The 26624-nt window shown below is 51.2% G+C and overlaps 8 protein-coding genes across 8 annotated transcripts; 4 read left to right on the top strand and 4 right to left on the bottom strand.

The window, feature by feature from the left end:
* Nucleotides 1-337: 337 nt before the first annotated feature.
* On the bottom strand, nucleotides 338-1377 carry BJX68DRAFT_251664 (RTA1 domain-containing protein; the record flags this gene model as incomplete). Its single annotated transcript, XM_071042426.1, has 5 exons — nucleotides 338-364; nucleotides 403-760; nucleotides 879-1084; nucleotides 1135-1157; nucleotides 1215-1377. 5 exons carry the CDS (start codon nucleotides 1375-1377, stop codon nucleotides 338-340), a joined length of 777 nt encoding a protein of 258 aa, XP_070905927.1.
* Nucleotides 1378-1688: 311 nt separating this feature from the next.
* Nucleotides 1689-2954, top strand: BJX68DRAFT_251663 (RTA1 domain-containing protein; the record flags this gene model as incomplete). Its single annotated transcript, XM_071042425.1, has 4 exons — nucleotides 1689-1854; nucleotides 1931-2173; nucleotides 2233-2665; nucleotides 2927-2954. The coding sequence occupies 4 exons, from the start codon at nucleotides 1689-1691 to the stop codon at nucleotides 2952-2954; spliced, it is 870 nt and encodes a 289-aa protein (XP_070905926.1).
* Nucleotides 2955-6644: 3690 nt separating this feature from the next.
* BJX68DRAFT_223369 (uncharacterized protein) lies at nucleotides 6645-9130 on the bottom strand. The gene has a single exon (XM_071038130.1). It carries the CDS (start codon nucleotides 9124-9126, stop codon nucleotides 6751-6753), a length of 2376 nt encoding a protein of 791 aa, XP_070905925.1. The 5' UTR covers nucleotides 9127-9130; the 3' UTR covers nucleotides 6645-6750.
* A 4356-nt stretch (nucleotides 9131-13486) lies between these two features.
* Nucleotides 13487-15365, top strand: BJX68DRAFT_223368 (uncharacterized protein). Its single transcript, XM_071038129.1, has 2 exons — nucleotides 13487-13631; nucleotides 13741-15365. The coding sequence occupies exon 2, from the start codon at nucleotides 13809-13811 to the stop codon at nucleotides 15201-15203; it is 1395 nt and encodes a 464-aa protein (XP_070905924.1). The 5' UTR covers nucleotides 13487-13631; nucleotides 13741-13808; the 3' UTR covers nucleotides 15204-15365.
* Nucleotides 15366-16749: 1384 nt separating this feature from the next.
* On the bottom strand, nucleotides 16750-18028 carry BJX68DRAFT_223366 (SIMPL domain-containing protein). Its single transcript, XM_071038128.1, has one exon. It carries the CDS (start codon nucleotides 17934-17936, stop codon nucleotides 17241-17243), a length of 696 nt encoding a protein of 231 aa, XP_070905923.1. The 5' UTR covers nucleotides 17937-18028; the 3' UTR covers nucleotides 16750-17240.
* Nucleotides 18029-18594: 566 nt separating this feature from the next.
* Nucleotides 18595-20823, top strand: BJX68DRAFT_223363 (uncharacterized protein). The gene has a single exon (XM_071038127.1). It carries the CDS (start codon nucleotides 18938-18940, stop codon nucleotides 20753-20755), a length of 1818 nt encoding a protein of 605 aa, XP_070905922.1. The 5' UTR covers nucleotides 18595-18937; the 3' UTR covers nucleotides 20756-20823.
* Nucleotides 20824-22607: 1784 nt separating this feature from the next.
* On the top strand, nucleotides 22608-24035 carry BJX68DRAFT_260633 (NAD(P)/FAD-dependent oxidoreductase; the record flags this gene model as incomplete). The annotated part of the gene is made up of 3 exons (XM_071043929.1): nucleotides 22608-23279; nucleotides 23365-23812; nucleotides 23896-24035. The coding sequence occupies 3 exons, from the start codon at nucleotides 22608-22610 to the stop codon at nucleotides 24033-24035; spliced, it is 1260 nt and encodes a 419-aa protein (XP_070905921.1).
* BJX68DRAFT_12697 (Zn(II)2Cys6 transcription factor) lies at nucleotides 24027-25888 on the bottom strand. Its single transcript, XM_071036220.1, has 2 exons — nucleotides 25102-25888; nucleotides 24027-25051 (listed from the first exon to the last, which is right to left on the bottom strand). The coding sequence occupies exons 1-2, from the start codon at nucleotides 25852-25854 to the stop codon at nucleotides 24158-24160; spliced, it is 1647 nt and encodes a 548-aa protein (XP_070905920.1). The 5' UTR covers nucleotides 25855-25888; the 3' UTR covers nucleotides 24027-24157.
* Between the last annotated feature and the right edge of the window lie 736 nt (nucleotides 25889-26624).

The raw sequence follows: 26624 nt of genomic DNA, 5'->3' as shown, positions 1-26624 counted from the left end.
CGGCCTTCGTAACAGCGATGGCCGATCCGAGCGTGGTAACGAGCGCTACGTCCATCACCAATCGTCAGCATGTTAGGTATCGTTGTGCGTTGCGCGGCGAGAGACGCTCAACGTCCCGCCGAGAGTGCTCCCGAGTGGTATCATGGAGTAAGTCTGTGAAGAGCTTATCCTAGACTCAAAAGATAAATTGGATCTTGACAATATTGTAGTCATTTAAAGGGAAGACCATTTCTAGACCGACGACTACGAGGTCGGAGCAACTCCGGCTTGTATAGACTATATGTGCATCCGTCCCGTACCTATCTATATATCACAAGCAGCAGATTAATGTAGTAAGCTACGGCAAGCTCTCACCACCCTCCATCTTCAACCAAAACACCCGTTCAGCAGCCTTCCCCCGACCCCCCGCGTCAGCAGCGCATGCACCTCACTCGGATGCACCCAGGCGAAGAGAACCATAACCAGCACCATGAGCACTGCATCGAAGATATACAGGTATACCTCGTGTGATACTAGATACCCGTCATTCCCCTGCGCATACTCGATTAATCGGAACAGTGATCGGACAAAGATCAGCGCGCTCCCCCCGTACAGGGCATACATATGCCGCTCCCAGGGTGGTTGGGAGTGAAGGACTTTGCGTGATGGAGCATTCCTTAGTCCTAGGTGGAATTTTATGCTCGTTATGACGAAGAGCGAGAAGAAGATCAGTTGCATAACGAGGCCGCCAATTATGATGTTCTCGCCGGTTGTCAGGGCGCTGGGCGTTCCGGAGGCCATTATCCCACCGCCTGGAATGAAAGTTCATATTGTCTTAGTAGAGTAAAACTGCATTGATGGGGTAGGTGGGGAAATTATCTGCGCCCTGCATAATGAACGAGATGATATCGCCGACCAGGAATATCTTGGTCAGCCAAGTTCGGCGGATAAAGCAGTATGCCTCTCCGTCCGTTAGGAGTACGATCCGGCCAAGCTCCATGTAGATAGTTGCGGCAAAGAGGGTGGGTGCGATGAGGAGGAGGAGGGTTTGCAGTATATAAGGCTTTACGGTGAAATTGGGGGCCTCGTCTCCAGAGATAGCGCGCTAGGAGGTCAGTCATAGGACAAGAGAAGGGAGGGTGGAAGTAGACCTACGCCAATATAGCCGATCCATTCAACTGGGTTGATATAGATTAGTGATGAGACTGCAACGGTTGTCAGGGTTGAAGACTCACAGTGTCCTCCGACGACAAACGGGATGACAAACCATGCTCTTGTTCGGACTACTTGAAACGTATGGATGCCCGCTGCGGCCAAGAAAAGAATGATGAAGACGGCAGCTGCGCCAATAGAAGGGTCATATCTGTATAGTTTAAACTCTGAATGCTCGGCAGCCATGTGGAGAAGCGACAGACAAATAAATGCAGTGACAGAGAATGTAGAATTGGATCAAGTAAAGAGTGGCAGGTATGATTAAAGCATACATAATGTTCATGACGACTATCGGTACTTATAGTCCGCAACCCAAAGAGATTTCAGAACAAACAGTGGCTGTGTTGTCTCAGGCACACTCGTAATCGTATCCGTGCTCGTACAGCTTTTAGGATTTAATTATGCGCGCCTTTAGTAGACCCCCCAGTCGCCAGCTATAAGAACTCAGGGGTTCAACGCCAAAGTTTCGTTTTTTTTTCCCCTACAGCAAGATTAAAATGGCTGACCAGGACCATATTGACTTCAAGTTGTACAGATATACACCCAACCGCGTCGCGGCAGGGTTATTCGTGGCCTTCTTTCTCCTTACGACAATATACCATGTCTATCAGTTGTGGCGCGGACGGGCTTGGTATTTCATTGCCTTTGTGATTGGAGGAATATGTAAGCCAGACACTCTTGTTTCCCTTTCCATATGCGTGAGCGACCGATGAACAGAGGATTGATAGCAAGCCTTTAGTCCAAATCATTGGCTATGTCTGCCGCATCCTCGCCCATAATCACAAAGAATCGGTTCCAATCTACAGCGTGCAGACTATCCTTATCCTGCTTGCACCGCCGCTTTACGCTGCCTCGATCTATATGGTTTTAGGCCGCCTTATCTCCTTTCTACATGCTGAAAAGCTTAGTCTGGTTCCTGTCAAGTGGATGACCAAAATCTTCGTGGTAGGAGATGTGATTGGATTTGTTGCTCAGGCCGCAGGTTCTTAGTCTTGTATAATTTCCCCTTGATTAATAAAACCTCTAACAGAGTCCTGCTAGGCGGTGGCATCGTGGCATCTGGTACGATAGAAAACTATAACCTCGGTGAAGACGTCACTGTTGCCGGCCTGGCGGTTCAACTGGCCTTCTTTAGTGTCTTTATGGTAACCTGCGGGATATTCCACCACCGCATCCGACAGAGGCCTACACAGCAAGTGGCCACTATATCGGCCCGTCTCCGCGAACAGAAGATACGGGGTTGGGAGGCCATCCTCGTGGGACTCTATGTAGCAAGCCTGCTGATTCTTGTGCGGTCAATCTTTCGGGTTATCGAGTATGTGCAAGGCAATGATGGGTATTTAATTAACCATGAGGTGTTTATGTATGTTTTTGACTCGGCACTGATGTTTTTGACCATGGTTGTTATGAACCTGTGCCATCCATCGATAATTCTGGTTGGGTCGCAGAAGGGGCGAGATGCGGAGATGAGAGAGTGCAGCAGACCGAAGAGACTGAGCAAGACTGAGGTAGATACCACGTTAGAGTACTACGCGATCATCACGCAACCATAGGATCGCGCGCTGTAGGAGCCCTCCAACCAACGCTCCAGACAAGTTAGGGAGATTTAATCTTATTAGATTAGACCTCCAGTTTTCCCCAAAGGCCCAATTCTTCAGCCCTGAACACGTCGCCCCACATCCTCCTATTCCAGCTCCCTTAGACCTAGATTAAAAGTAAACTTCTCTAATTATAGTGAAACCTTCCACCTTGTAAAGAGCTAGCTATTACCTACTAAGATCCACTAAAGCACCTCTACCTTACCCCCCTCTGCATTCAGCCACATCCCCTTCGATTCGTTCATCAATATAGTTTTGGTGATCACTGAGAGGAACTTCTGTATCCGCTCCCTCATCATAGCTTTCATAGTTCGCGACGATTTCTTTGATAATTTCTGCCTCTGACCTAGCTGCCTCCTTTTCAGATGCAAGGTGCTGGGAATCTCTATTCCATTGAAAGATGTGAATAGTTCCGGGAATTCAAGCTTCGCCTTTGGCTCAGACTAAAAAAATTGCTTCCCAAGAAGAGCTTGGCATATAGTCACTGTTTAAACGATGTCGAAATCGGACGAGTGTTTGTGGTCGTCGAGACGCTTCTGAATAGCGTTCCTTTTCCGAATCGCAGCATTCTAAGCTGAAAATATAGCTTTGCAGGCCAGGTATATATGCCGCTAATACTCCAAAGCTAAAGCCATTGCGAGGGCACTGGCACGAAACTAGCCGAGGGCTGCGGGCTGTGGGATGTTCTTACCCTGAATTATAGTCAGTCGGGAAATAAGCCCCTTGCATGATGGTAACACAAATAATTCTGGTACTCTGGGCCACAAGGCTCGCTGTGGCTTAAAAATGTCAGGAGAGAGTTTATTTGTCCATTTTCTGCATCATTTTCTATCGCTACTTTGTCTAAGCAGGATCAGCTGCCGAGCAGCTGCTGTTTCTAGGCGATTATCTAGATGGTTATCTATAAGCTATTTTATATAATTTCTCCCTATGGAGGCTATGGCTACTAAAGTTAAGCTATCTATAGCTATATAAGCTATGTGTGTATTAAATAAGCCTAATATACCTAGTGGCTCTAAAACTTTTACTATCAATATATTCTTGTTTGCTCCTAACTACTATTATTATGCCTATAAGATACTACTTAGGTATTTTTTAGTACCTATAGTAACTTGGGGAGGACGTTCGGCGCCTCGTAAGCCTCAACCTCCCACAGATGACGGCAGACACTCGGTCCACGGACCCTTCTTACCTCCGCCATCAGAGTCTCCCCGTGGCCTACAAGCACAACCAGCCTCCTAATGGCGCCTGAGCTACCGGAATCGTCGTTATTCAGCGATAGGTGGCTCGCGAGAGGCATATCACGGCGAGAAGGAGATTGCGCGAGGCAGATTGGGCCAAGGGAAGGCTGACGGTCATCGAACAAAGACTTTCAAGACAGCAGAAAAGAGAGCTGCTAGATGACAGCAACGAAATCCCCGGGTCTTACGGTTTTTCAGGTCAGCGCTGTAGCCTTCCGTCAGCTTATCCTGTTTAGGGCAATGCGGCCATGAACGGGCCGCCAAGAGGACAGACTCCTGTCTCAGTGCGAGGGCAGACTGACCAGTATTAAGGCCCATATTTGGAATTGAGGTCTCGGACAGAGATTGATAAGATTGATCCCCTCGTGGAATTGCAGGGATCCTCGTGTGGGGAGTGGGTGATTGACAGCTTGACTGACAGGGGGACCTCATGCGCCACCTCGCGGAGTGTTGCCATGGCGCCAACCCACAGGGATGTCTCGATGATAAAGGCCTCCGACAAGATGTGTGGGCTATTGCGGCTAGTAATCCGAGCAAGCAGTTGCGAGTGACCGATCCGCGACCCGTCTTTGCACGGGCTGCGGAGACATTCGAGGGTGATTTAGAGGCATTGGCACAGAAGACCATGGTCAGTTGCTTGACGATTTCGGGGGCCAGGTTAGCAGGCTTGAAGGGAGCTTGCAATGCCCTGTTGAATGCTCGCCTTGGCCCTAATAGTGCGTCCCCAGTCCAATTTCTGTCTAGCCATGACATCCTCGCTGGATTAATAACACGAGTGATACACCCAAATCCTAAGGTGTTAGATGGGGCTAGCGATGTTAGAGTCGCGGTGAACTTTCGTGATCAACTAACGCCCTGGTGGGCCAGTGGCTATATAGGAAACTTCATCACCCTTGTCCCTGCTCCGCAGTCCCCAAATCCCACAGATAAAGACGTTGCGATAGCACAACGCCTCATCACAGAAACCAATAGGCGAAATATCCTGGCTATAGATCTTGCTATAGTATACCACAACGCCTGTTCTATACGCCAAGGAATTTCAACAGTTAATAATGGATATATTAGACAGTATATCTCGTGGCTCGCATCGCATGCCAACCTTCGCAGCCTTGATGGACCTGTACCCTCTGTAACGATTAGCAGCTAGAGAGGGTTGGAATACCATGACGCGTACTTCGGACCAGTGCTTGACAAGGCGGAGGAATTCCTCACGCATACGCTGTACCCGACGAAAGTGTGTGTCATCCTTCCCAAGCGGCGATCTCAGGACGGTGCAGAGGATCCGGACTGGGAGGTGCTTTTGTACTTAAGCAGGGAAGATCACGCCCTTGCTATGGAGAGCGACCTCCTCGGGTCTTTTGTTAAGCGCTGATGTTGACGCCATCCAGGCAGCCAGCAACCATCAAGGTGAACCCACGCCCCGATCTAAATGTTCTATATTTAGATAGCGTTATAACTTATTAATAGCAATCTATTTCAAATATCTAGAGATGTTCATTATTATTAGGTCGATTTAAAGTTCAATATAGGTGTTGAATCTATATTTTCGTGGTGGTTGGCTTGAACTACGCATCACCACCAGCTCAATAAAACTCAAATCTAATGAAAATCTCAATGACGACACAAATACCAGATACTACATAATTTCTAGATTGGAATATTAAGATCAAGCTAAAGATATAGTATATAAAAACGGATTTACTACCAATAAATACGCCTAGAACAGCTATCTACTATTACGGAATGTGTGATACATATTACCTGTGTTTTAATAGCGTGGCCCTGGGACAGCGTCCCACCCTCAACAACGTGCAGTATGGCAAATAAAGCGACTAGCACAAAAAACATAGGGGAGGAGCATCCATACTCGATATGAGCGCTCGCAGCCCCAGCCGGAGCGCTGTCGATGACGATGCACCCGCAGCGTCAGCCGACGACGGAGACGGAGACGTTTTCCCGGGGTACTGTATGTATGCTTTCCTTCGGAAATGACCATGGTAGTTGAGTTTGGCGTGGCTGTTGTTGGAAGCCGTATTCAGCGTTCCTTTGTCCTTCATGGAAGGTCCTGGTAGGACACATGACTTCTTTCATGTACGTATCTAGCTTATTTATATCTAGCTAGATCTCTCCTAGATAGCTTGATCCATCTACAGACATTCACTTCGCCATGGCCGGGCCTCCTCGTGGGAGCAGACCTTCCGACAGTTGTTTGGGGGTCGATGGGCGATGGATGGATGTAGATAGGGAAGACGGGATGCAGCGGCCAGGGCGCCTGGTACGTATGTAGCTTTGCCTAATACTCCCGTTTTGCGGACTGTGGACTGCCACCTCCACCTCCTTATAACACGTGCCTGATGCCGCGAGGTTGTTGAAGAGGCTGGTGCAATCAATCGCAGTGGTGGATTTGGTACAGCTCGCGGACACTATATACAGCTATTCTCCATGCTGTGAGACACGGCTTGGAATCTTGATATCCTTTCTTTCCTCTACGCCTGAGTGACAGGGCTGGAATACCCTGCTCCAAAGATTCAACAACAAGTAGCTGAAGAATGAAGGAAAGGAAAAAAGGAAGGAAGAAAGAAAGAAAGAAAGAAAGAAAGAAAGAAAGAAAGAAAGAAAGAAAGAAAGAAAGAAAGAAAGAAAGAAAGAAAGAAAGAAAGAAAGAAAGAAAGAAAGACATATAGTTTGCAATAAACGGGCACAAGAAACAGCAACAGTGGTCAAGCCCAGTTGGTCCAGCCATAGTACGACGCCTCCTTCCAGACCCGCTCCAACAAGTCGTCAGCTTCATAGTTCGCATCGGCAATGTATCGATCTACCGCCTCCACCTCGTCATAGACTGGGCTGTCTCGATTGATGGACTTAACCTGCCGATCGATGGCCGAGATCGTGAGCGGCGGCCTGTGGCCCCCCTGGTTCTGCTCGGCGGCTCCCGTCGCTGTCCCCTGGCGGCTTCCACCACTGCTGCCGTTGCCACCATCCTCTGTGGATGTGCTCCCCAGTGGCAATTCCGGCGAGTGGAATTTTACGTAGTGCAGAGTCTGATCCCCCGCTTGCCAGGTCTGCTCGGTGCAGATAAAGAGAACACCTCGTTCCTTGGTCATGGGATACTCCTCATTGATAAGCATCATCCCAGGTAAGCGACCCGGCGGCGTTGGTGAAACGGGCAGACCGAGCCTCGAGTGAGCGCTCAGATCCTGAAAGCGGGCGATTTGAGCCTTGTAGCTACCACGCGCGCCCTGCTCATCGGTGTAATGGGTTAGGCAGTCCATCTCCGTCGCCCCGGGAAGGAAGTATATGTCTAGTCGAGGCTTGACGTCATCCTCATACCCTGTGAGCGCTTTGTAGAGGCCCTGTAAATTGGCTGCCGACGGGAGCGTGTCAGGATGTGTGAAGTAGATAACAAACCGCAGAAATGGGGGCAGTGGGACGGGTGTGTAGTTTTCAAAGACCATGTATCCCGGCCATGTCGTGTTCCCAGTGTGGGTTGTAAATGGTGAAACATGGATTTGGGTCGCATATGGGAGAGGTGGTATATCATCTTCGTCGTCGTTGGTTGGGGATATCCTCTGCATGATATTATAGAATCGCCGGTTTCCATCAACCCGCGCTTCATACATATCACCCCACGAGTTAACACAGTGCCCGGCTCTGGGTACTGGACAACAGTAATCCAATTGAGCAGTCATCAGTTCCAGACAAGCGCCACGTGGTTCGTATGTGACCCTGGACGCTAGGCGAAGAGGATCGAGGCCTGTGCGCCCATTATGATCGTCATATTCCAGAATAGCTTGGGCCAAGCCCTCATCTTCCAGGGTGATCGAGTGTAGGAGCGGGTGAGACCCCTCCGTCGTGAGCTCCTGTATTTGCTTCGTAATCACTGGGCGAGAAAGTATGCTGCGGCCGTTCCAGTACAGCCACAAGGCCTCTAGGGATCTTGGGAGGGTGTCCTTAAGGAGCTGGTTCGTCTCGTCGGGGACGTCGTGGGTCCCGACGCCTGTGAGATGAAGGAGCTGACAGCGTACTTCTCTCAGCTGGGTGAAGTCATGCAGCGAATTAAGATGTCCTAGGGTGCGGTCATTACTGCGTCCCTGGTGTCCAGCGCGGAAAATATCTAAAAAGCGGATCTCTCTCTGGTGCTCGTGAAGCGCCTCCCAGATATCGGTATTGGAGACCTTGGAAGGGACTCTCCGAAGGTGTGGAGTTTGGTCATTGACGAATAATGAGAAATACCGCAAAGCCTGTGGCAGACGAATCAGGGCCTTGATATCAGCGGGTTGGCAGCTTGACTCGTCCAGAGTCCGGATCAAAAGGTCATCGATGTTGGAAGTGTGGTGATTCTGCTGCTGGCCAATTGATGTGGCTATACCATCCGTCTCGAGACCGTATAAGTGAAGCTTGCGCATGGACCGTAGGAAAAGTACCGGCCATATGTCATGGAGTCGCAGAGGGGCCGCAGGAATGTCTGCAAGATATTCCACAGGCCCTTCAGCAGGGACTGAAACTTCGGCGAAGACATACATATCACGAAGCTCGCCTAATGGGCCGGGGGTATCTCGTCTGTGGCTCTGCCAATCAAGCGCCTGCTGCAAAACTGCCGCGAGGTAGGGATCGTTTAGCGGTACATGAGCATGAATGGCGATAAGATTTGGCAGCGACGCAAGAAGAAGCGCCATGAGTGGCCGGCGGTCGCCCTGACGTATCTCCGAGATCATAGTATCCGACTGGATATGGGGAAGATTAATTCGGTCAATCGCCTGCCGCAGCAGGCGCATGTCGTCTTCACTAAGCGAATAATCGGCCGCTTGCTCGAGAAGCAGAAAAGGATTAACACCCCAATTCCCGATGTGTACTCTTCGTACTGTAGATGCGAGATGAGGACTGCCTAGCATAGAGCGAACAAAAAGCCATAACCGTTTGAACGAATGGCGTGTTCCGTTGTAAACCCATGAGCTGTAGGCCTGGGCCGTTGTTCTGGAATGCCATGCTCGATTGACGCGCGCGAAATCGCATAGTTGGCCTGGATGCGGTTCGGCAAGTGCCAGTGACAGCACCTCGTCAAAGATCTCGTCTGGAAGGTCAGAGAGGCTGCGCATTCTGGGAGGTAAGATGTTCTGGAACGGAACAGAGGAAAAGATGCGAAAGGAGGGGGGACCAAATGGAGGGACAGTGCCAAGGGCTTGGCGTTTGCTTGGCACCCTGTTGTAAATGCTCTGTTAATCACGCTGGTCATATCATTCTGCCTGTTTCACTGATATAGATGTCACATAAGATTGCCATCCTAAGTTAAGCCCATCTGTATAATATTCCAGAATTTAGATGGAGACGCATGAAGCCCAGTGATAAGCGAGAACAGATCAGCTGAGGGTACAACATCAGATTGTCCTATTGAGACGACCGCAAGGGCCTCACCAACACCGAACATGATGCGTCTGGGTGTTTGTTATACTGGCGATCAGCGATGAGGAAGAAGCCTGAGGTGGGAGCTGAGTGCTGCAGCCTCGGAGTGCAGTCAGATGACGCCGACCCCTCGTTCTTCGCAGTCCAATGGCGTGGTTGCCTTTTTTCCAGCCTCAGTCTCGGCTGTCTCTCCTGCTGTAGTTTCGCAAGAGACCCAAGAACTGGCCATGGCTTCACAGGATGGCTTGTTTGATTCCACTGTCACTCTTCCCAGCGACGAAACCTCCTTTCCGGACTCGCAAGACGCTCCTAACCCTAACCAGGAGCACGCGGCCTTGACCGTCCTTTGCATCCTTAATCACACTCTTTCTCAAGACATCCCTCACCTTCCCATCGATTATAAGCTATGGCGAGAGCAGGATACACCCCGGCCTCATGCGCTTGGTCAAGGAACCTTCTGTGATGTTTTCACCCATGTTGTTAAGGGCCACGAAGCCCTTTCCGTGCCTAACGTCCAGCGCGGGGATATTGTGGCTCTAAAACGACCTCCTTAGCCCCGAGATCCGTCCTCAGCCGCCTTGAAGAATTGTCTCACCGGAATCCAACGGGAGATTGACCTTGCATTGCACCCATCGCTCCGCTGCCATAGAAATATCTGTCGTCTTCTCTACATTGGATGGGAGGCTAAGTCTCTCATACCAATCTTGGCGTTCCCTACTGCTACCTACGGAACTTTAGAGGACTTTCTCTGCGGTTCATCTAAGGGTCGTGGGACTATGGAGGCTGCCATGCGTGCAGTGCTGACATCAGATATAGCATGCGGCCTCCTAGCCTTGCATGATCATGGCTTTGTCCATCGTGATCTCAAAATGACCAATATCCTTGTCGACGAATGCCCTGTCAATAAAGTACCAGTAGTGCTCACTAATTTCTCCGGGTCTATTCGCCAATCTCGCGGATCTTCAACGGCCGATGATGGTCATGGACATATCACACCCAAATGGGCGGCTCCGGAAGAGCTGGCTGGGGAACCAATTGACCAGTACAGTCGCTGTGATGTTTACAGTTTCGGCCTGGTGATACTGACTTTGTGGATGGCAGGATACACTCAGCCGGATCGTTCTTTCCCTTCATTATTATCCTCCCTTGCTGCGAAGGCCGAGGCAGATTCAAGACAATGCGGAAAGAGAGGAATAAAGGATGTGAGATGTCTACAGGATGACAGAGAGTATAGCCCGCTGCAGCTAGCCACGAATATGTTCGAGCCCGACAGTATCCCGGCCCGCGTCATACGTCTGACACTTCGTTGTGAGCCCCTCGAACGCGCTCAGATGCAGCGAATAGTCCAGGAGCTACAGATATCAACGTTTGATGACACTGTTGATAAGGAGGAGTACGTGTAACGGTATTTCGTTTTGCAGTTTAGAAGCTAATACCAGGCCCCTAGTTCCCTAGATGAAAAAAAAAGCCGTTGTCACACCGAGAAAAGCGCGCCTCTGCTATTTTCTTTGGTATTTATAAAATTCTAGAAATCTTTTCTGCGGTTCGTGCCTGGCTCATTTGGCAGAGGTATTGAACACAGGGCGACAATGCAAAAGCCCTTTGATCGGCAGCAGAATCACCCACTTAGCAACAGACAACAAAGAAAGTCTATTTCGACAACTGAGTCATTCCACGGCCAGTATAAGACCTAAGTCTTTGTGATTGCCCCGAAGGATTTATCGAAGGGACCCGCGGACCCCGAGCGTAGGCTGGGGCGATTTATACATAAGTTTTTATAATCCTCTAAATTGGATTGTTCAAGATCCCGTTGGATACTTAAATTGCGTACACGGGCCTGGCCCGTGCGAGTAGACCTGTATTTCACCAAACACCGCAATGCATTTACCCAGTTGCGGACAGCGGGTGGTTCATATACCGCGCACCATCTTTATAGCGCTTCCAGTCAATTCCGGCTCCAAACCCGGATGTTTCGGATTTGCGATTGACCGGCTTGACGACCAATGTGGTGATCATGGACGCAGACTTGGGGTGTCATGCCAGTTATTCAATCTGTTCGAGGGCAGACTTGGGGAGATTTATGGATGCTGTATGCAGATAGTTATCCATGGAGTGGTAATGCGTGCAACGAGCAAGGAACCTGCATGTGGCGCGTAGAGCGTAGAGCGCAGAGCGTGGACTTGTTAATTAGAAGGACAGTCTCCACGAGTTCTATGGGAGCTTGTCAAAGGATGCTAACGGCTAGATAAGTGTTCCAGATTGGGTCGTTGCATGGCCCTTGGTAGCGCCACGGCCGGGAGACATTCTGTCTTCTATTGCCAATGGAAGGATGCAGCACTTTTGGTGGGAGACGAAGTTTGATATAGCGGGAACAGGATCAATGAGGGCTTTCAATGACACGCACAAAGCGGCTCGGAGAAATGGCGTATTGTTTGGTCCCAGGCTACAGTGTATTGTGGACTTATCCTTTGTGTTTGGGCTTTATGCATAGACTCTCCTTTGTCATTTTTTGCCCATCCCATGAGATAGTGACATTGATCGTGTCATGGCCATATAGGTCCAAGACCTCACCTTCCACCAGGGTGTGATTAATGGTAAGCTTTTCCATGTATGCGTAGGCCAGATGTAAGGAGGTTTACAGCTACGCACAGTAGGCGGACACAACCATATAAAGTCAGGTTACAAAGGCAAGAGTACCATGAATATCACAACCACGCCGCGTGCGCTGCCTATTGTTACCAGAACTGTGGAGATATAACGCAATCGTATCCGATATTCTCTCAGGGTGGGAAATACACAGGTTATGAAAGCGTGGCGTTAGACTTAGAAGTTTCCCGCATGTCCACTGCCATGACCAGGGTTTCTTTAATGAGCGGCTCTTATTTGCAATTTTGAAAGGTTCGTGAGCGATTTAGGTTCACACTCTTCCCTTCCTCCATATTCTCCGTGTACATACATATTCCGGCAGTCTCTGTATTTACATGCAACCATAGATAAAGGCGTCGTCATTATAACCGAGTTCAGTCATGCGGCAAGACTAAAAGAAATATCTCACATGCTCTTGGCCTAGTCCGCGGCCCCGAAGCTGATAACGATAGTGAGACACGAGTCCACGCCCTCGTATGCGGATTCCACATGGGAGAGGCCGAGAAAGGCGAACTCAGAGCCGCTGTTCGGGCCCTGAAAGATATCAACGCGGATTATATCCTTGGTGGAAATTGCACGGGGCTGAGATTCCAATTAGAGGTCAAAGAAAACTTGCCGAGTGGATTGTGGTGGGGAGTATCTATTTTGAATGTGGCATAACTCTGAGTGTTTGCTCCCTTCATGTGCCAAGTAGGCGCAATCGCAGCAGTGGCCCGCTCTGAAGCTAAACTCCATTTTTAGTACATATGTCTATCCTGAACAGCTAGCAAAGCATATATCTAATGCCCATATATTTGCGCGTACTCGATAGAACCCAGTGTCTAATAGCCAGGCTAGTCCTAAACTTGTGTACAGTTAGCGCCATGATTACCTAGGTAAAGAGTTTGAATGCAAGCTCGACCAGGAGAGTATTTTCCCAAGTACCTAGTCTTGCCGCATATGATCTATTTAAAACAAGAATTGGTTACAGTTTCTATATTTTCGTGATAAATGTGCTAATGATAGGTTACCATAGCCCCAGAAGCCCTTTTCATTAACCCCCAGGCATGCATTTAGAAAATGCTGCAAGGCAGTAACATGGCTTAATTGCCTTGCTCTCGCATCGAATGAAGTAAACCCGTTTAATCAAGTCAGCAATGCCATAATGGAAGCGTCACTTTTGAGTCTAGCTATGTCTAGAAGCCAAGAAAAAACAAATCCAAATTCTAGAGGTACGAACGCAGCCTGTCCAGTCGGTTTGGGTGGCTGAAACAGGGCGCTTGACGACTGGATGAGCCGGGCGGAAATGCACCTCGGGCAAACTCAACCACCTCGTCCCACCTCGTCCTGGTAGCATAAACACAGCCATTCCACAGCCTCACTGGGAGTTATTCTCAACTTTGAAGCGTAACCGATGGTCGACCCTCGACCTGATAGGGCACGTGGGTAGGTACAAAACCCGACACGGGCCTCCCGCTCCGCTGGCTGCTAAATCTCATTCTCCACCGTTCTCGTTTTCCCAAGATCCTAGGCATAGCGCTCTAGATTTCTCGCCTTTTCGCAGATATCAACGTCTGTACGGTTCCCCACCGCGTCAAATCACTTTCATTGTCTAATAGAATGCTTCTAAATCTACTTCCTCCCTTATTGAACAAGTCTGTTTTCTGACATGTCGAACCCTTTAGATTAGGTCCTCCGTGGTAATCGATCGAACGTCGACGGGCCACTCATCAAGACACACCGTGGCGGAAAAATGCCTCTAGGCCTCAACTACGATGCGGAGCTCTGGCATCTATCGCAGCAGCTCTATCCTGACCTCCCTGCAATTGAGGCATACCTCGCGCTTCACCGCGACTACGTGGCACCTCTGGTGGGACCAGCCATCAACGGCACGCTAACAGTACTCGAGATCGTACTTCTTTTCAAAGGCCATGCGTCGAAGGTCACCTACGTCCAGGCTGCCCGTCTATGTAAAGAGAACGCGGAGCAGCTTTATAGCTACGTCAATAACCTTATTGCAAATTCAGGGTCAGCGGTCAGTAGTCTCACAGCGGGCGAGAAAGAAGTCTCGGCTCAACTCACGGCGGAAATCTGGCAGCGGTATCAAACGGGTACCTTGGGCCAGCCGAGCGCATTTACTGCTAATGGTATCAAGACCGCGGCTGCAGGCGGCGCCGGCGTTTCTGGCCAAAGTGCAACGACTATGTCCAATGACATTACGGACAAAACCACGTCAACAGCCTCTGCCAGCTCCGGCCCGGCGGAGTCATTCTTCGACCGCATCAACTATCTGGAATGCTGGAAAGTGACCCTGCAAATAATCCAGACTGCCCAGGCACAACAGATGATCAAAGCTCTGAATGTCATCGCCGACCATCTCGGAGATAGCAATTGCATCGCGGTGATGGGCGCAGGTGGTCCTGATGGGTTTGCGCGACCTATATACGACTTGATCAAGTTGAAAATCAGCAAAATAGATCCGGCGGACCAGGCAAATCATCGCTTTTTCATCTACCATGACTCTACCAATTGGCACCCCGCATTCGAGAGGTTGACAAGCCAAAATCCATTGCCGGTGGAATTCATCAACAACCCCTGCGATGACCTTGACCATTCTTGCCTGTTCATGCGCGACGTCAGACAGAAGCTCCTTGAAAATGATAAAAAGAAAGGAAAGACCATTAAATTCCACCTACTCATCCCTTCATGGTCAAAACTCCAGATCAAGGAGCCGCTGCATTTCCCGGAGGACCTCTATCCTCTGCAGATTGAAGGCCTGAAGCACTCTGGCGAGAATCAGGTCAAGTTGAATCTCCCAGCAGCGCCCGTCGGGCTTCTGCACGGGGTCTCGAATGTTCTTGATGCCGACCACTGGAACAAGATCGCAGGGAACGTCGGTGCTGCCGTTACGGCCCCAGCCGTAGGCTGGGGCGTCAACGGGGCATGCCTCGCTGTAAGCTTGGGTGTTGGCACCCTTACAGGTTTGGGCCCGCTTCTGGCTATCCCAATGTGGGTGGGAATCGCACCGTTCGCTATGGGCAAGACAAGCCCGATCATTGAAGGAACCATTTACGATGCGCTATGTGAGGAGGACCCTAGGGTGCTAGGGTCCAAGGAGCGCCTGCGTAGGCTGCAACGGCGTTCATAAGGGAGATGTGATTAAGAGCCCTGATGATGGTTTTCGCGTGTGTTCCTGTCGCCTTTTTTTTCTTTAAACATGCTTCATAATTTTCCGCAATGCGATCTGTATTGAGCTTTATTTCGTTTTGCCATATACTGAGCAGCTATCGTCCAATCCAGAGAACTCTCGCTTCCTTAACCTTCCTTTTCGGAAATCTCCCTTAATATATTCACTTTGTCTCTCGCTGCCTCTGCTTCTGATGCTTCTCGCTCAGCGCTCTGAGAAGGTGACACGTCGAACAGCTTGGGAAATCGGATCTTCGCCCGTAAGTTTGAGTGGAAAACTTTGTCATCGAGAAGCCTTTTGGCAACATTGCATGTACGGTTGATTTTATATTCTCGGAGAATATCGGTTAGGGCAGCTATTTCTGTTAGATTAAGCTCATCACTTGCTTCTGTTTGTGGACCATGGAGTTCGGGCCGCGAAAAATGTGCTGGCGGGCTAGGTAAACTAGCCTTTTATTAGGGTCGCTGTGCGCCATCTCAAGTACAAGGGGTTGGTTTTGCGAGTGCAAGAGAGAATAAAGGTTGAAGATTATATATATTAGCCAGCATCCGCTAACGGCCAAAGAGCCTCTGAAGAATCCGCTTTTGTCTTGTGGGTGTCAAGTATTCACTAGAGTTACAATAAACGTCAACTAATTAATAACCACAAGTGATGAAATTGCCATCGTGAATATTCAAAGGTTCTCACAGACGCATGGGTCTTGAGTTGGAAGTAACCTAGGGGATATAATTCCCTCCCATTCCAACATAGTTATCAATGGCCATGTTTCCCTCACGAGCTCTCTTTAACTACATTTACTTTCAAGTATCCTAACTTGACATTTGAAAACACACCTCAACCCTCGTCGAAGCTTCTTGCATTGATGGTTCTGGTCGAACATCCGGTTTCTCGTCTGCAAGACTGATCAAGCAGGGCAGGAGGCATCCCCAGGCAGCAGCATCCTAGCGCTGATTTTGCGGCTGTGCCTTCCGACTAAGTTGGCTGGTGCTCCAAGCGATGAATTCAGTAGCCAATGTAAAGGGAATATTAGCTAATAGTGGAAATTAACTAGAGTTGAGATAAATGATTAGTTAGGCAGGTTTCGCGAGACCGGCGAGCATAGGGTGAGAAGCTCACCCGTGTCTATTGCGCACTCACCTTACTCACCCGCTCCTCACCCAAGTTGCGCGACTGTAAAGCGGCCTCACCCTAAGCTCACCCAGACGGCACCCACCCGACTTTTTGCCGCGCTTAAGCCACACGCCGGTAGGTTAGTAGTATGGTGGGTGACCACATGCGAATCCCTACTGTTGTATGTTTTTTGCTCACCCAATTTTTTTTCTCTAGTGTTGTACTCGGTTTACGACTCCAAGAATTTGGCCTACCACGAGCGCCGAACAGCGTCTGTTGTAGGCTCAAGATGATCGTGTGGTTACCGCACACCCAAGGAAGGCTCTCAATGCGAAAAGTATTTATTATCGACCTTAATGCCATGTCCTAGCAGGACTGTGACTCGTCTAGATCTGTATGAGGAACTAGTTACAGGGAAAGACGTTACATCCGCTCCAGTACCACCTGGCATAGCACGAGCACCCACTGGCCTGGGCATCTTGTATTCCATTTCCAACCCCGGGTATCCGGCCACCGGTCCCAATGCATATCATCCCGGGATCCTGCCCGAGCCGGAGATAACCTGAGAGCATTTGAGACGATAAACGTTGCGGACTATGACGGACTGCATGCGCTTAGGCAGTTTGTCAATGTGAATCGGGTCGCTTTGGGGCTGGATCCGTTTGAGCGTACGGATCCTCGCTGGCGCTAGATAGGGGTAGGCATCTTCTTTATGGAGTACCTGGACAGGGCTTTTTTTTTCCCTTACAGTAGCATTTTGCTTATAGATCCATCTCCTTTATCTTCTTAGGCGAATTTCCCCTTTTGGGGAGCCACCACTCCAGTCCCCACGTATTAGTCTTGTTCCTTAAGTACGATTGCCGAAAAGCTATTTGGAAACCTTGATCCTCACTCAGCCACAAACTTAACCGTAAGATCCACTCGGAATTCGATATCCACCGGCTGAAGCGACAGTCCCAGGTCTCCCGACGAAGAGTACGAATGCCTCCCCTCATTACACACATCCATCACACGGAATCCATCACCGCCATCCTTCGCACTCCCACTCCCACTACTCTCGAAAACCTCCACAGCCTCAACACTCCCATTCTCCTTACCAAACTCACGCGCGTAATCCTGTGCCCGGGTCAAAGCATCCCGACACGCCAGCGTCCTCGCCTCCCGCGAAACAACCTCCTTCGTCGCATCAGTAAGACTCCATTCAACGCCCACAAGGTGCACGAAATCAAGGCCGCTAAGCTGCGCTGCGAGTGAAGCCAGCGCCTTGAACTCAACAAACTCGATTTCCAAGGTCGTCGAGACAGCATGGTACCGGCTCGCTTTTGACAGGCTCTCGGAGCGCATGTATGTGTAGGATGTCGGGGTGCCCATTGTCCATTTTAGGACTGGAGTCGCGCAGCTCGTGGCCGATTTGGGTGTGAGGGTTGACAGGATGTTTTGGAGCTTCGCAGTGGCGTTTTGGACGTTTGATGCGACTGTTGCGGGCTTTGGGCCTGTGTCTTTTATGGCGAGCCGGAGGAGGGCGCGTTCGGCCGGATGGGTCTTTGTCGCGTGGCCGGTTGTTGTTATTTTTAGGGGGGCCATGAGTATATGATTGTGGATGAATACCGAGCTGTGTAGTAGGTGGGGTGACGTCTTTATAACCTTTGAGTTTTAATGGTGCCTGGTGATGTCTCGGGGCAGTGCAGGACGCCTCCATTTCAGCCGCAGGCCGTAAGACGGGAGGGCTGAAACTAGACCGAAGCGATCGGGAGGGGCAGATGGCTCGCATTCTGAGTTGAAACAGCACGTTGCTACCCGTTTCGCAATCAACCTTGAGCTTCTTGATCTAAGACATGCGTGGCCGCCTGCACCTCGACCATGTCTTTGGACTCATGCACGGTAGAAAAAGAATCATGCTGGCGCGCGTAGGCAGCGAGGACCCGAGACAGTCCCGACAGTTTGGTGTGTGGGACTGCGGCAATGCTTGTTTTGACGGCACATTGGGGGAATGAAGATGCTATTCTTGAGTCGCGAAGACCAGACGGGATCGACATGAAAGCTATCTTGGCGGATATAACAGCCCTGCTCCGTACACTGTCGAGAATATATATATATATGGGACTGATTACTGTAATAAACCTGATTAACCTGAATGAGTCGGAGTCGGGGCATACTTGGACTACTTCAAACAACACCATGACACCATTAACAAGAATCTACAACCTCCACGACCCTGACAGACTGTGCAAGATGACAATGTAGGGCTATGACGACGGACCCACACGCCCAGCCGGAAGCTCGGCAAGAGGCTCCTCCGAAGCGTGTCACGTGCCCATCACTAATCGGCCGGTCAGCAATCAGAAAAACCACGTCAGGTTTTTGACGTCACCCGTAGGGACCCGAAAAAATGGCCTGACAAGAAACTCAAAAAACACGCCAGATGTCCAGCCCTGCTGTTTATTGACGACCAAAGGAGGTGGAAGTTCCTGTTGGGGCGGGAGGTCCAACATAAAGTAAACACAACAACACCCAGCCAGCACGCCGGCGCCGTAGCCCGCGGTTGACAAGCAAGCCTCAGGCGCAGAAAAGAGAAATTCCTTGAAATGCCCACCCTCTCCAAGGAACTCCCGCCCTACACCGGCCCATACCGCGTCGGCGCAATCGACATCGAAGCCCCCTGCGACGGCCGCCTGGTGCATGCCGCCACATATCTCCACGACGGCGAGGCCGCATTTCAACTGGACACGGTCCTATTCACAGTCTACTACCCGGCCGACGCCGACGCCCCGTCCACAAAGCCGCGGCACAGATGGCTTCTGGAACCTGCACGGCTGCGCGGTGAGGGGTTTGCCCGCTTTGTGAATATCTCGAACTGGGTTGTTGATCGCATTTTTGCGTTTTTTCTCTGGGCGCTTGTGGGGAGTATTCGCATTCCGGCTGATGTCGATGTTCCGCTGAGGGATCCGGATGCGTCGGGTTCGGTTTCGGATGCGAGGTCGAGGTTTGGGTCGAGTAGGTTGGATGTTAGTAGTGCGAGTACGGAGCATCTACTCGGGACGCACCTTGAGCGTGCGAACGATAGTGGCGGGTCGACGATCCGGTATCCGGTCGTCGTGTTTAGTCATGGCATGGCGGCGTCGCGGACGGATTATACGCAGCTCTGTGGTGAGCTTGCCTCGCGCGGGTATATCGTTGCTGCGATTGAGCACCGCGACGGTAGCGGGCCGGGAAGCGTGGTTCGTCGTGGCGGAGGGCGACAGGGTACGGTACTCCCGACCGATGTCCACACGCATGGACACGGACACGGACATATCCATCGACACAAACGTGTCCGAAGCATGCGGAATGTCTTACACTTCAGCTCGCACCACCTGCAGCATAGCCCGCCGCTCGACAAGGAGGCGCTACAGCGCGCACAACTCGCCTTCAGGCAGGCGGAGATGGAGGAAACGGTCCGGGTTCTTCGCATGCTAAACGCAGGCGAGGGGCACAGCGTCTTCCGACATAATTCCCGCGGCGAGGGAACGCATCTCGCTGGGTGGCGCGGGCGGCTCGACATCGAGCGGATGGTCTTGGCTGGGCATTCGTACGGCGCGACGGGGGCTCTGCGTGCGTGCGCGCCGCCTGATGACCCAGCCCCGCCATCAGACTCGGCCTCACAGTCAGCATCCGCATCAACATCACAATCAACCCCCTCAATCCCCACGATCCCCGCCGTCCCACCACGCCCCATCCGCCCCCTCCCCATAGCCGGCTGCATCGCCCTCGACCCCGGAAAAGCCTCCGGCCCATTGAACGCCGACATCCCCGTCCCCCTCTTGATAATCCACTCGCACAGCTGGTCCCGCAAAATCAGCCTCTTCATGGGCCGTCCCCACTTTGACGTCGTGCGCGACCTCGCCCGCACCTGTCTCCGGCGCACAGGCGCCGCCTGGTTCATGACGAGTCTCGGGACGAGTCACCCCTCTTGCACAGACGCGCCAATCATCCAGCCGCTTATCCTCGGCTGGGCGACGGGGGCCACGGTTGAGGCGCGCGAGGGCGTTTTGCAGTATGTGAGAAGGATCCAGGAGTTTATTGATTACGTGATTGTTGGGGAGAGGTGGGGGCTACTGGCTAAGGGGGTTACGCATGAGGCGTATCGCGAGGAGGTGCTTGTGCCGTGGAAGAAGTTTTATGGGCCGAGGGATTGGAAGAAGGATTGGCAGATTCATGTTGCGCCGGAGGATGAGGCGGAGAGGGGGATGGGGAGCGGGAGCGGGAGAGGAACTGGGGTAGGGAAGGCTGTCTCGGTTGGTGGGGGGATAGGGGAGCGAGGGGATGATTTCGAGTTGGGAGAGATGAGGCCTGTGTCGACCATAGAGGGTTCGAGTGGATATGGCGATGTCGAGGTAGATCTCGGATATCGCCGGAGTATATAGCTCTTTAAGCATAAAGTGTAAATTTAGCGTTGATATATATTGAGAATTGAAATGCGTGTAGAAAACCACTCAGTTTTGAGGTAATAGGTAAAATTCTGCGGCTTTCATGACTGGCAAGGTGGAGGAAGAGGGAAATCTCATCTTATATCCTTTACCCTTCCATTTAGTGGAAGTTGAATGCAATAACAGAACGAAAATACTCCTTCTTCACCTCGCTGGATATAGATATACCCAGCTTAAGCCCATACTGACTGTTATGTTTTGCCGGAGAAGTCTGAAGAAGTAGTAGTAGTAGTAGTAGTAGTAGTAGTAGTAGTAGTAGTAGTAATCCTAATCTTAGATAAGACAGATCGATGATATCTGGTGCAATCATAATTGATCTATACTAATATCTTGAGAAAGGGTCCAACTATCCGGTGGCGGTTGCCGTGAATAACGGTCTCCCATGCTTCTTCTGTGTTGGAAATCTGCTCCCCTCCATGCCCGAGTAGCAAAGAAATCACTTGTGGTGCGTCTGGATTGCGTGTAGCTTCCATCAGTAAATTTGGCGAGACAGTTACCTCGTCGCCAGCCCGACTTCGAAGCAGCCTACCGCATTGGCCGTTGGTCGATCTGATGATGAATGCCACAGACTCTAGACCCACGGGCCTTTGGATTTGCCCATGCGCTAACAGCAGTCTTGCGACTTCCTGCCCACAAGCGATGTTTGCTGCAACTTCTTCCAGCACCCCTATTGTCACTAAGGTTATGTCTGCTCTATGCTGTAGAATGACACTGGCGATGCGTTCTCCGCAACCTGCTTTTCCAGGCGGCGATGCAGAGTGCCTTGTCCGTGATCTCGAGATCATTGCCCCACCTGCCCAGCAGAAGCTTGATCGCACCATGTCCACATTCGCCAGTGCTACCATTAGAGACCGAGGCAGCCTGCCGCGGTCTCCACTGTGGAAGAGGCGAGGTATATGGCATGGGCCTCGCACTAGCCACACCAGGCCTGCCTTCTTGGATTCCAAGAGGGTCTAGTAATAGCCTCGTTGTACCTAGCTGGAACCTGGCAGATATGGTTTCTCCTGATCCGATGGATCTGTTATCGCAATCTCATGTTCTTGCGCCCTACGGGACAGGACAGTCCTTGATTAGTAAAATCTTGCCTTCCCAGCCTATAAAACCCATGCTCGTGCGATTAAAGTGGACTTTGAAGTAATCAGCATAGATACGGCGCGTCGTGTTCTAGTTGCAAGAGTAGAGAAATCTTGGTAATAAGCTGTTACCTCGCCCAATCAATACATAGACGAAACGATTGAGCAATAAGCATAGACGCAAATGGTTCTCCAGTTATCAAGCCACTTCTCAAGTCTATCTGCTTGGTAAGCGGATTTACCACCCGCTGAGCAGCTCGGGAAATCCTCAGCTGCCCCAACGCACTGACGAACTGGCCTCGCCCACAGAATCGCCAGGGGTTGACCATCGCCAAGACCGAGGCTAAACCTTGGGACTTGGAAGGACCTGCGCGGTCCTGTATATGATTGGCCTGTGGCGGCGGCTACGCTAGCGAGATCCACTTTATTAGCTTCAGCGGTGCCGATGGAGAAAAGTCGGATGCCCAGCTGGAGGCACTAACTCACTATGTAGCAACGAAAATTGCCGAAAATTGCGAAGAGAAGCAGGTAGAAACTGGTTTACTTTGCTCTAGAAATGATCTGTAATCAGACACTGTCAGCACGATGGGGATTAATAATGCCACATCGACTTCGTCAAGCAGGGAGGAAAAAAGTAGCAAAACCTCCTTTCCTCTAGAACTATATATCCAGTTCCTCTGCAAGATCTAGCACAATTTCGATTTAGATCACATACAATGCTCTCTTTCCTCTACTCACTCTTCCAGGGCCTCTTCATACTCCCCTTCCACCTCCTGACCCTCAATTACTTCATCCAACCGCAACCCACACCCACCACACCCTCCAAAATGAAAAACATCGTCATAATCGGCGGCTCCTACGCGGGCCTGAGCACAGCACACCAAATCCTAAAACAAACCTCCAAGTCGGCCTCGTCTCCAGCAAAAATCACACTCATTAGCCGGGACACGCATCTCTATTGGAACCTCGCCGCCCCGCGCGCCGTGGCGAGTGCTGAAGAAGTTCCCGACGAGAAGCTCTTCGTTCCTATTGCGGAAGGGTTCAGGCAGTATCCGAAGGGGCGGTTTGAGTTTGTGCTGGGCACTGCGACGGGGGTTGACGTTGGAAGTAAGGAGGTATATGTTTCTGTTGCTGGCGACGGAGAGTCTGGTGAGAAGAAGATCGAGATAAGCTACGACCTCCTCGTCCTGTGCACGGGCTCCGACACGAAAGTTGCCACGCCGTTCAAATCTCGAGGGTCAACCGAGGCTACTAAGACCGCGCTGCACGAGTACCAGCGTCTTGTCCGGGCCGCGAAAAGCATACTTGTTGTTGGAGCTGGGCCGACGGGCGTGGAGACGGCCGGCGAGTTGGCGTCTGAGTTTGGGAGTCAGAAGAAGATCATCTTGGTTCGTCTCTAGGTCCCCTCCCCTTGCTGTTGGAACCATACCTACACGGTCATAAGCTAACTACATACTGTTCTCCAACCCACAGGCCTCAGCAACACCAACGATCCTCCCCGGCCCCAACCGCCCACCCTCCGTCCCCAAAACCGCCGAATCACAGCTCCGCGCCCTAAACGTCGACGTCCGCCTGAATACAAAAGTCACAACCGAAACCAAACTCGCCGACGGTACCTGGAAGATAACCCTATCCAACGGTGAAGAACTAGTCGTCGACATGTACATCCCGACCTTCGGCGTGAAACCCAATACCTCGTTCCTCCCCGCCGAATTCCTCGACGCCGACGGTTTCGTGCGGGTAGATCAGTACTTGCGCGTCACGGGGACAAAAGACCTGTATGCGATCGGGGACGTCTCGAATATGCAGGCCCCACAGGCTTTCCATGTCAAGGCGCAGACCAAGTACCTTGCGAAGAGTATTGTTCTGGGTGTTACGGGGAAGGGAGGTGCTGTGGGGGCGTACAAGGCGTCAGCGTCTGGTGAGTTTTGCCCTTCACGCTATGTACTTGAATTGAAGATGTGTGGAATGGATTTACTAATGCCATTGGCTTTACGTGCGTAGATGTGCTCGCTGTACAGATCGGGAAGAAGGCTGGGACTGGTCATCTGGGGAGTATGAAGCTGCCTAGCTTCATGGTCGCGTATGTACGCAGAACACTCTTTGTGGAGGATGCTCCCAAGACTGTGGATGGGTCGGCTTGAGAAGTAGGCTTCTCATTGTGTTGGTATTGCCTAGGCCAGTAATAATATCAAATCGTCATTCATATCACAGGGACGGGAGCATAATCCTCAGGGCTTCTATGGTCTCATCGTAATTTACAATTCTAGACGAGTAGCAAGTCACCACACCGTAGTATCGCATCGCCCCATCCGAAACCCGGCGTCTGCCTTCCTATCCACACTTCTTCAAGAGCAGGTAATATCCGACTCCTATGTTTGAGTAATGGCTGTATCACCGGCGCAGTAGAGAGGACCGTCCGTATATACCCCTGCTCCCCATCCTGTCGAGCAACACACCCAATGATAAAAAGAGGAGCAATCATTGCAGACAGAACATTACACGGGACCTCATTTCGAAGTATCTGCATAGCTTCGGAGAGGACACCGCCCAAGCGATCTAACTCTTGAAAACCGTGGACGACGAGATGCAGGTAGATGACGGCCATGTGCGGGAATACCATTGCGGGAATGGGAGCTGAGAGAACGGAAGATCCAGATTTTGACTTCGTCGTTTCCTCGACGCCGGACTGGATCTTCGCATGGATAGAGTCGTATTCCTGGAGAAGCCGAGCGCGATCAACCCGCATGCCAAGCCGTTGAGCGTCGGCCAAGCGAACATGCAAATCCGCCGTCCTCCCAATTTGGATGGCGAGCCAGTTTGGACAGCTGACGATCTTCTCAAGCTTTGTCGGAGAGTCAGGGCGGAAAGTCTCGGATTCCACTTGTAGGAGTGTCGGAGATGCTCCCGAGGTAATAGATGCAATCAGATCAAGCCAGATAATCGTAGCTTCCATGAATCGAAACGTCACAACCTCTTGGACAATCGTGGCGCCGTCGTCCGCGGGGTCGAAGTGGCCCAGAGGCATGCCATGCTGGATTAGGGCCTTTGACTTTTGAGTCAGACCACAGTGGAGTAGTTCGTCCCTGCGGCCTTTCTGGAACATGTCGACTGCTGCGTCGAGATGGATCATCCAGGCTGAGCGGTCGCCGGCGAAGAGCTGATTGGCGTGGTTAGCACCGCTCCTTTAGTACCGACGACAGGAGATACCTCTAAAAAGACTAACTGAACCACCGAAGCAAGCAGCCCCAAGGCGTTATGCGATCTATCTTTGGTGAACACCTGGACATCTCGAATCGTCCGCTGCACCTCCTCCAAGCACATGGCCAACCGCTCTTCCTTTTTCACGGCGGAAAACACGCGACATTCGGCACTAACCATGGAGAGCCCGCTAATCATGAGATGGTACGAGCTCAGCGCCAGCGCAGCATGATAGAGCGGCTTTGTTCGCAAGAGCAAATGCAGGAGCCAGCCCCTGCCGCCTTCCAATAAATCTGGCTTGTAGACGGGGTACTGCAGTGGAAATATTTCGTCGAGGAAGTTCATGAGGAGTGTACTCTCCTCTGCGGAGACAGACCCAAGGCTAGAGCCACCCCCAGGCGTGCCGGCCCCGCCGCCAGCCTCATTCTCTGCACTCGGGGTCCCCGCACCCGCACCCGGCGTCTCCGTACTCGGGGGCGTAGCTCTAGGCGCTATCTCCCTCCCCCTGCGCACAGTATCACCATTTCCCCTATCAAAAAACCCCTGCTTCCTCCTCGAAGTACTCTTAACAATCTGCTTGAACTCTTGCACAACAGCCTTCTCCTGCGGCCCGCCGTCCATCCACTCGGGTCTCGGCCCGTACCCGTAGCAGGTGATGGAGAGCCATTCACAGGTGGAACATAGAGGCTGGCGCTCGTCGCATTTTTTCTTGCGGAGGCGGCATGTCCAGCAGCCTTGTCTACTGCGGATTAGGCTTTTCATGGCCTGACTGTGGTTGGAAAACGGTTGTGATAGGGGATGGATGGTGGGAGCAGATCAGCCGCTATTTAGCGCGGGCAGAGCGGCGGCTCGTAAGCGGGTCTCCTGAGTCTGTCTGCGAATGAATGGTGGGCTTGGCGGAGACTTGGGAGATACAGTGGGTGATCACCTGACGCCCGATACCACCTGGCGGTACTGCTAGTTCAATGTACTAGGAGAATGAGGACCTGGAAATGCCTGCATTTGACTTAGCCTTGTCACTTTTAGGAGGCCTACCCAATATACCATGTAGCAAGGTAGGTACTGCTTGTGAATTCCTTTATCAGAGAGCGGGACAGTTAGTGCACCTCGTGACAGGCTCCCCATCCTTGGGATAATCACACTTGGTAGGCCCTAAACTAATACTCCACCAGTTGGTTGCCCATGATCATGGCGTATATAGATGAGAACAGTATTCTATGAGTTCCTTTATAGAAGACAAAAGTAACCAGAAGCAGTCCCTTCTCAGTACATTGTTAATCGCCACTTCCATTCACATATGATCAGATAAATTCAAGGCGCTTATGCTATCAGAACGGTTCTCTATTCAGAAATGTGGCTTCCCCACGTTGTTCAGGCTCAATTTATATGGCTACTGTCTGGATGTTGAACTAGCAGTCACCGCCATGGAGTGCCCAAAAGGCTTGCTGCAATGTATTAGCATGGTCCTCGGTCAATCAGAAACATAACCATCAACAATACACTCGCCCGCTTCAAGCTCTCATCCGTGATAC

This window comes from Aspergillus pseudodeflectus (assembly GCF_044049435.1).
Source record: "Aspergillus pseudodeflectus strain CBS 756.74 chromosome Unknown BJX68scaffold_1, whole genome shotgun sequence".
Taxonomy (NCBI): Eukaryota; Fungi; Ascomycota; class Eurotiomycetes; order Eurotiales; family Aspergillaceae; genus Aspergillus; species Aspergillus pseudodeflectus.
The sequence above is the reverse complement of the archived record's forward strand: the minus strand, read 5'-3'. Positions and strand labels throughout refer to the sequence as shown.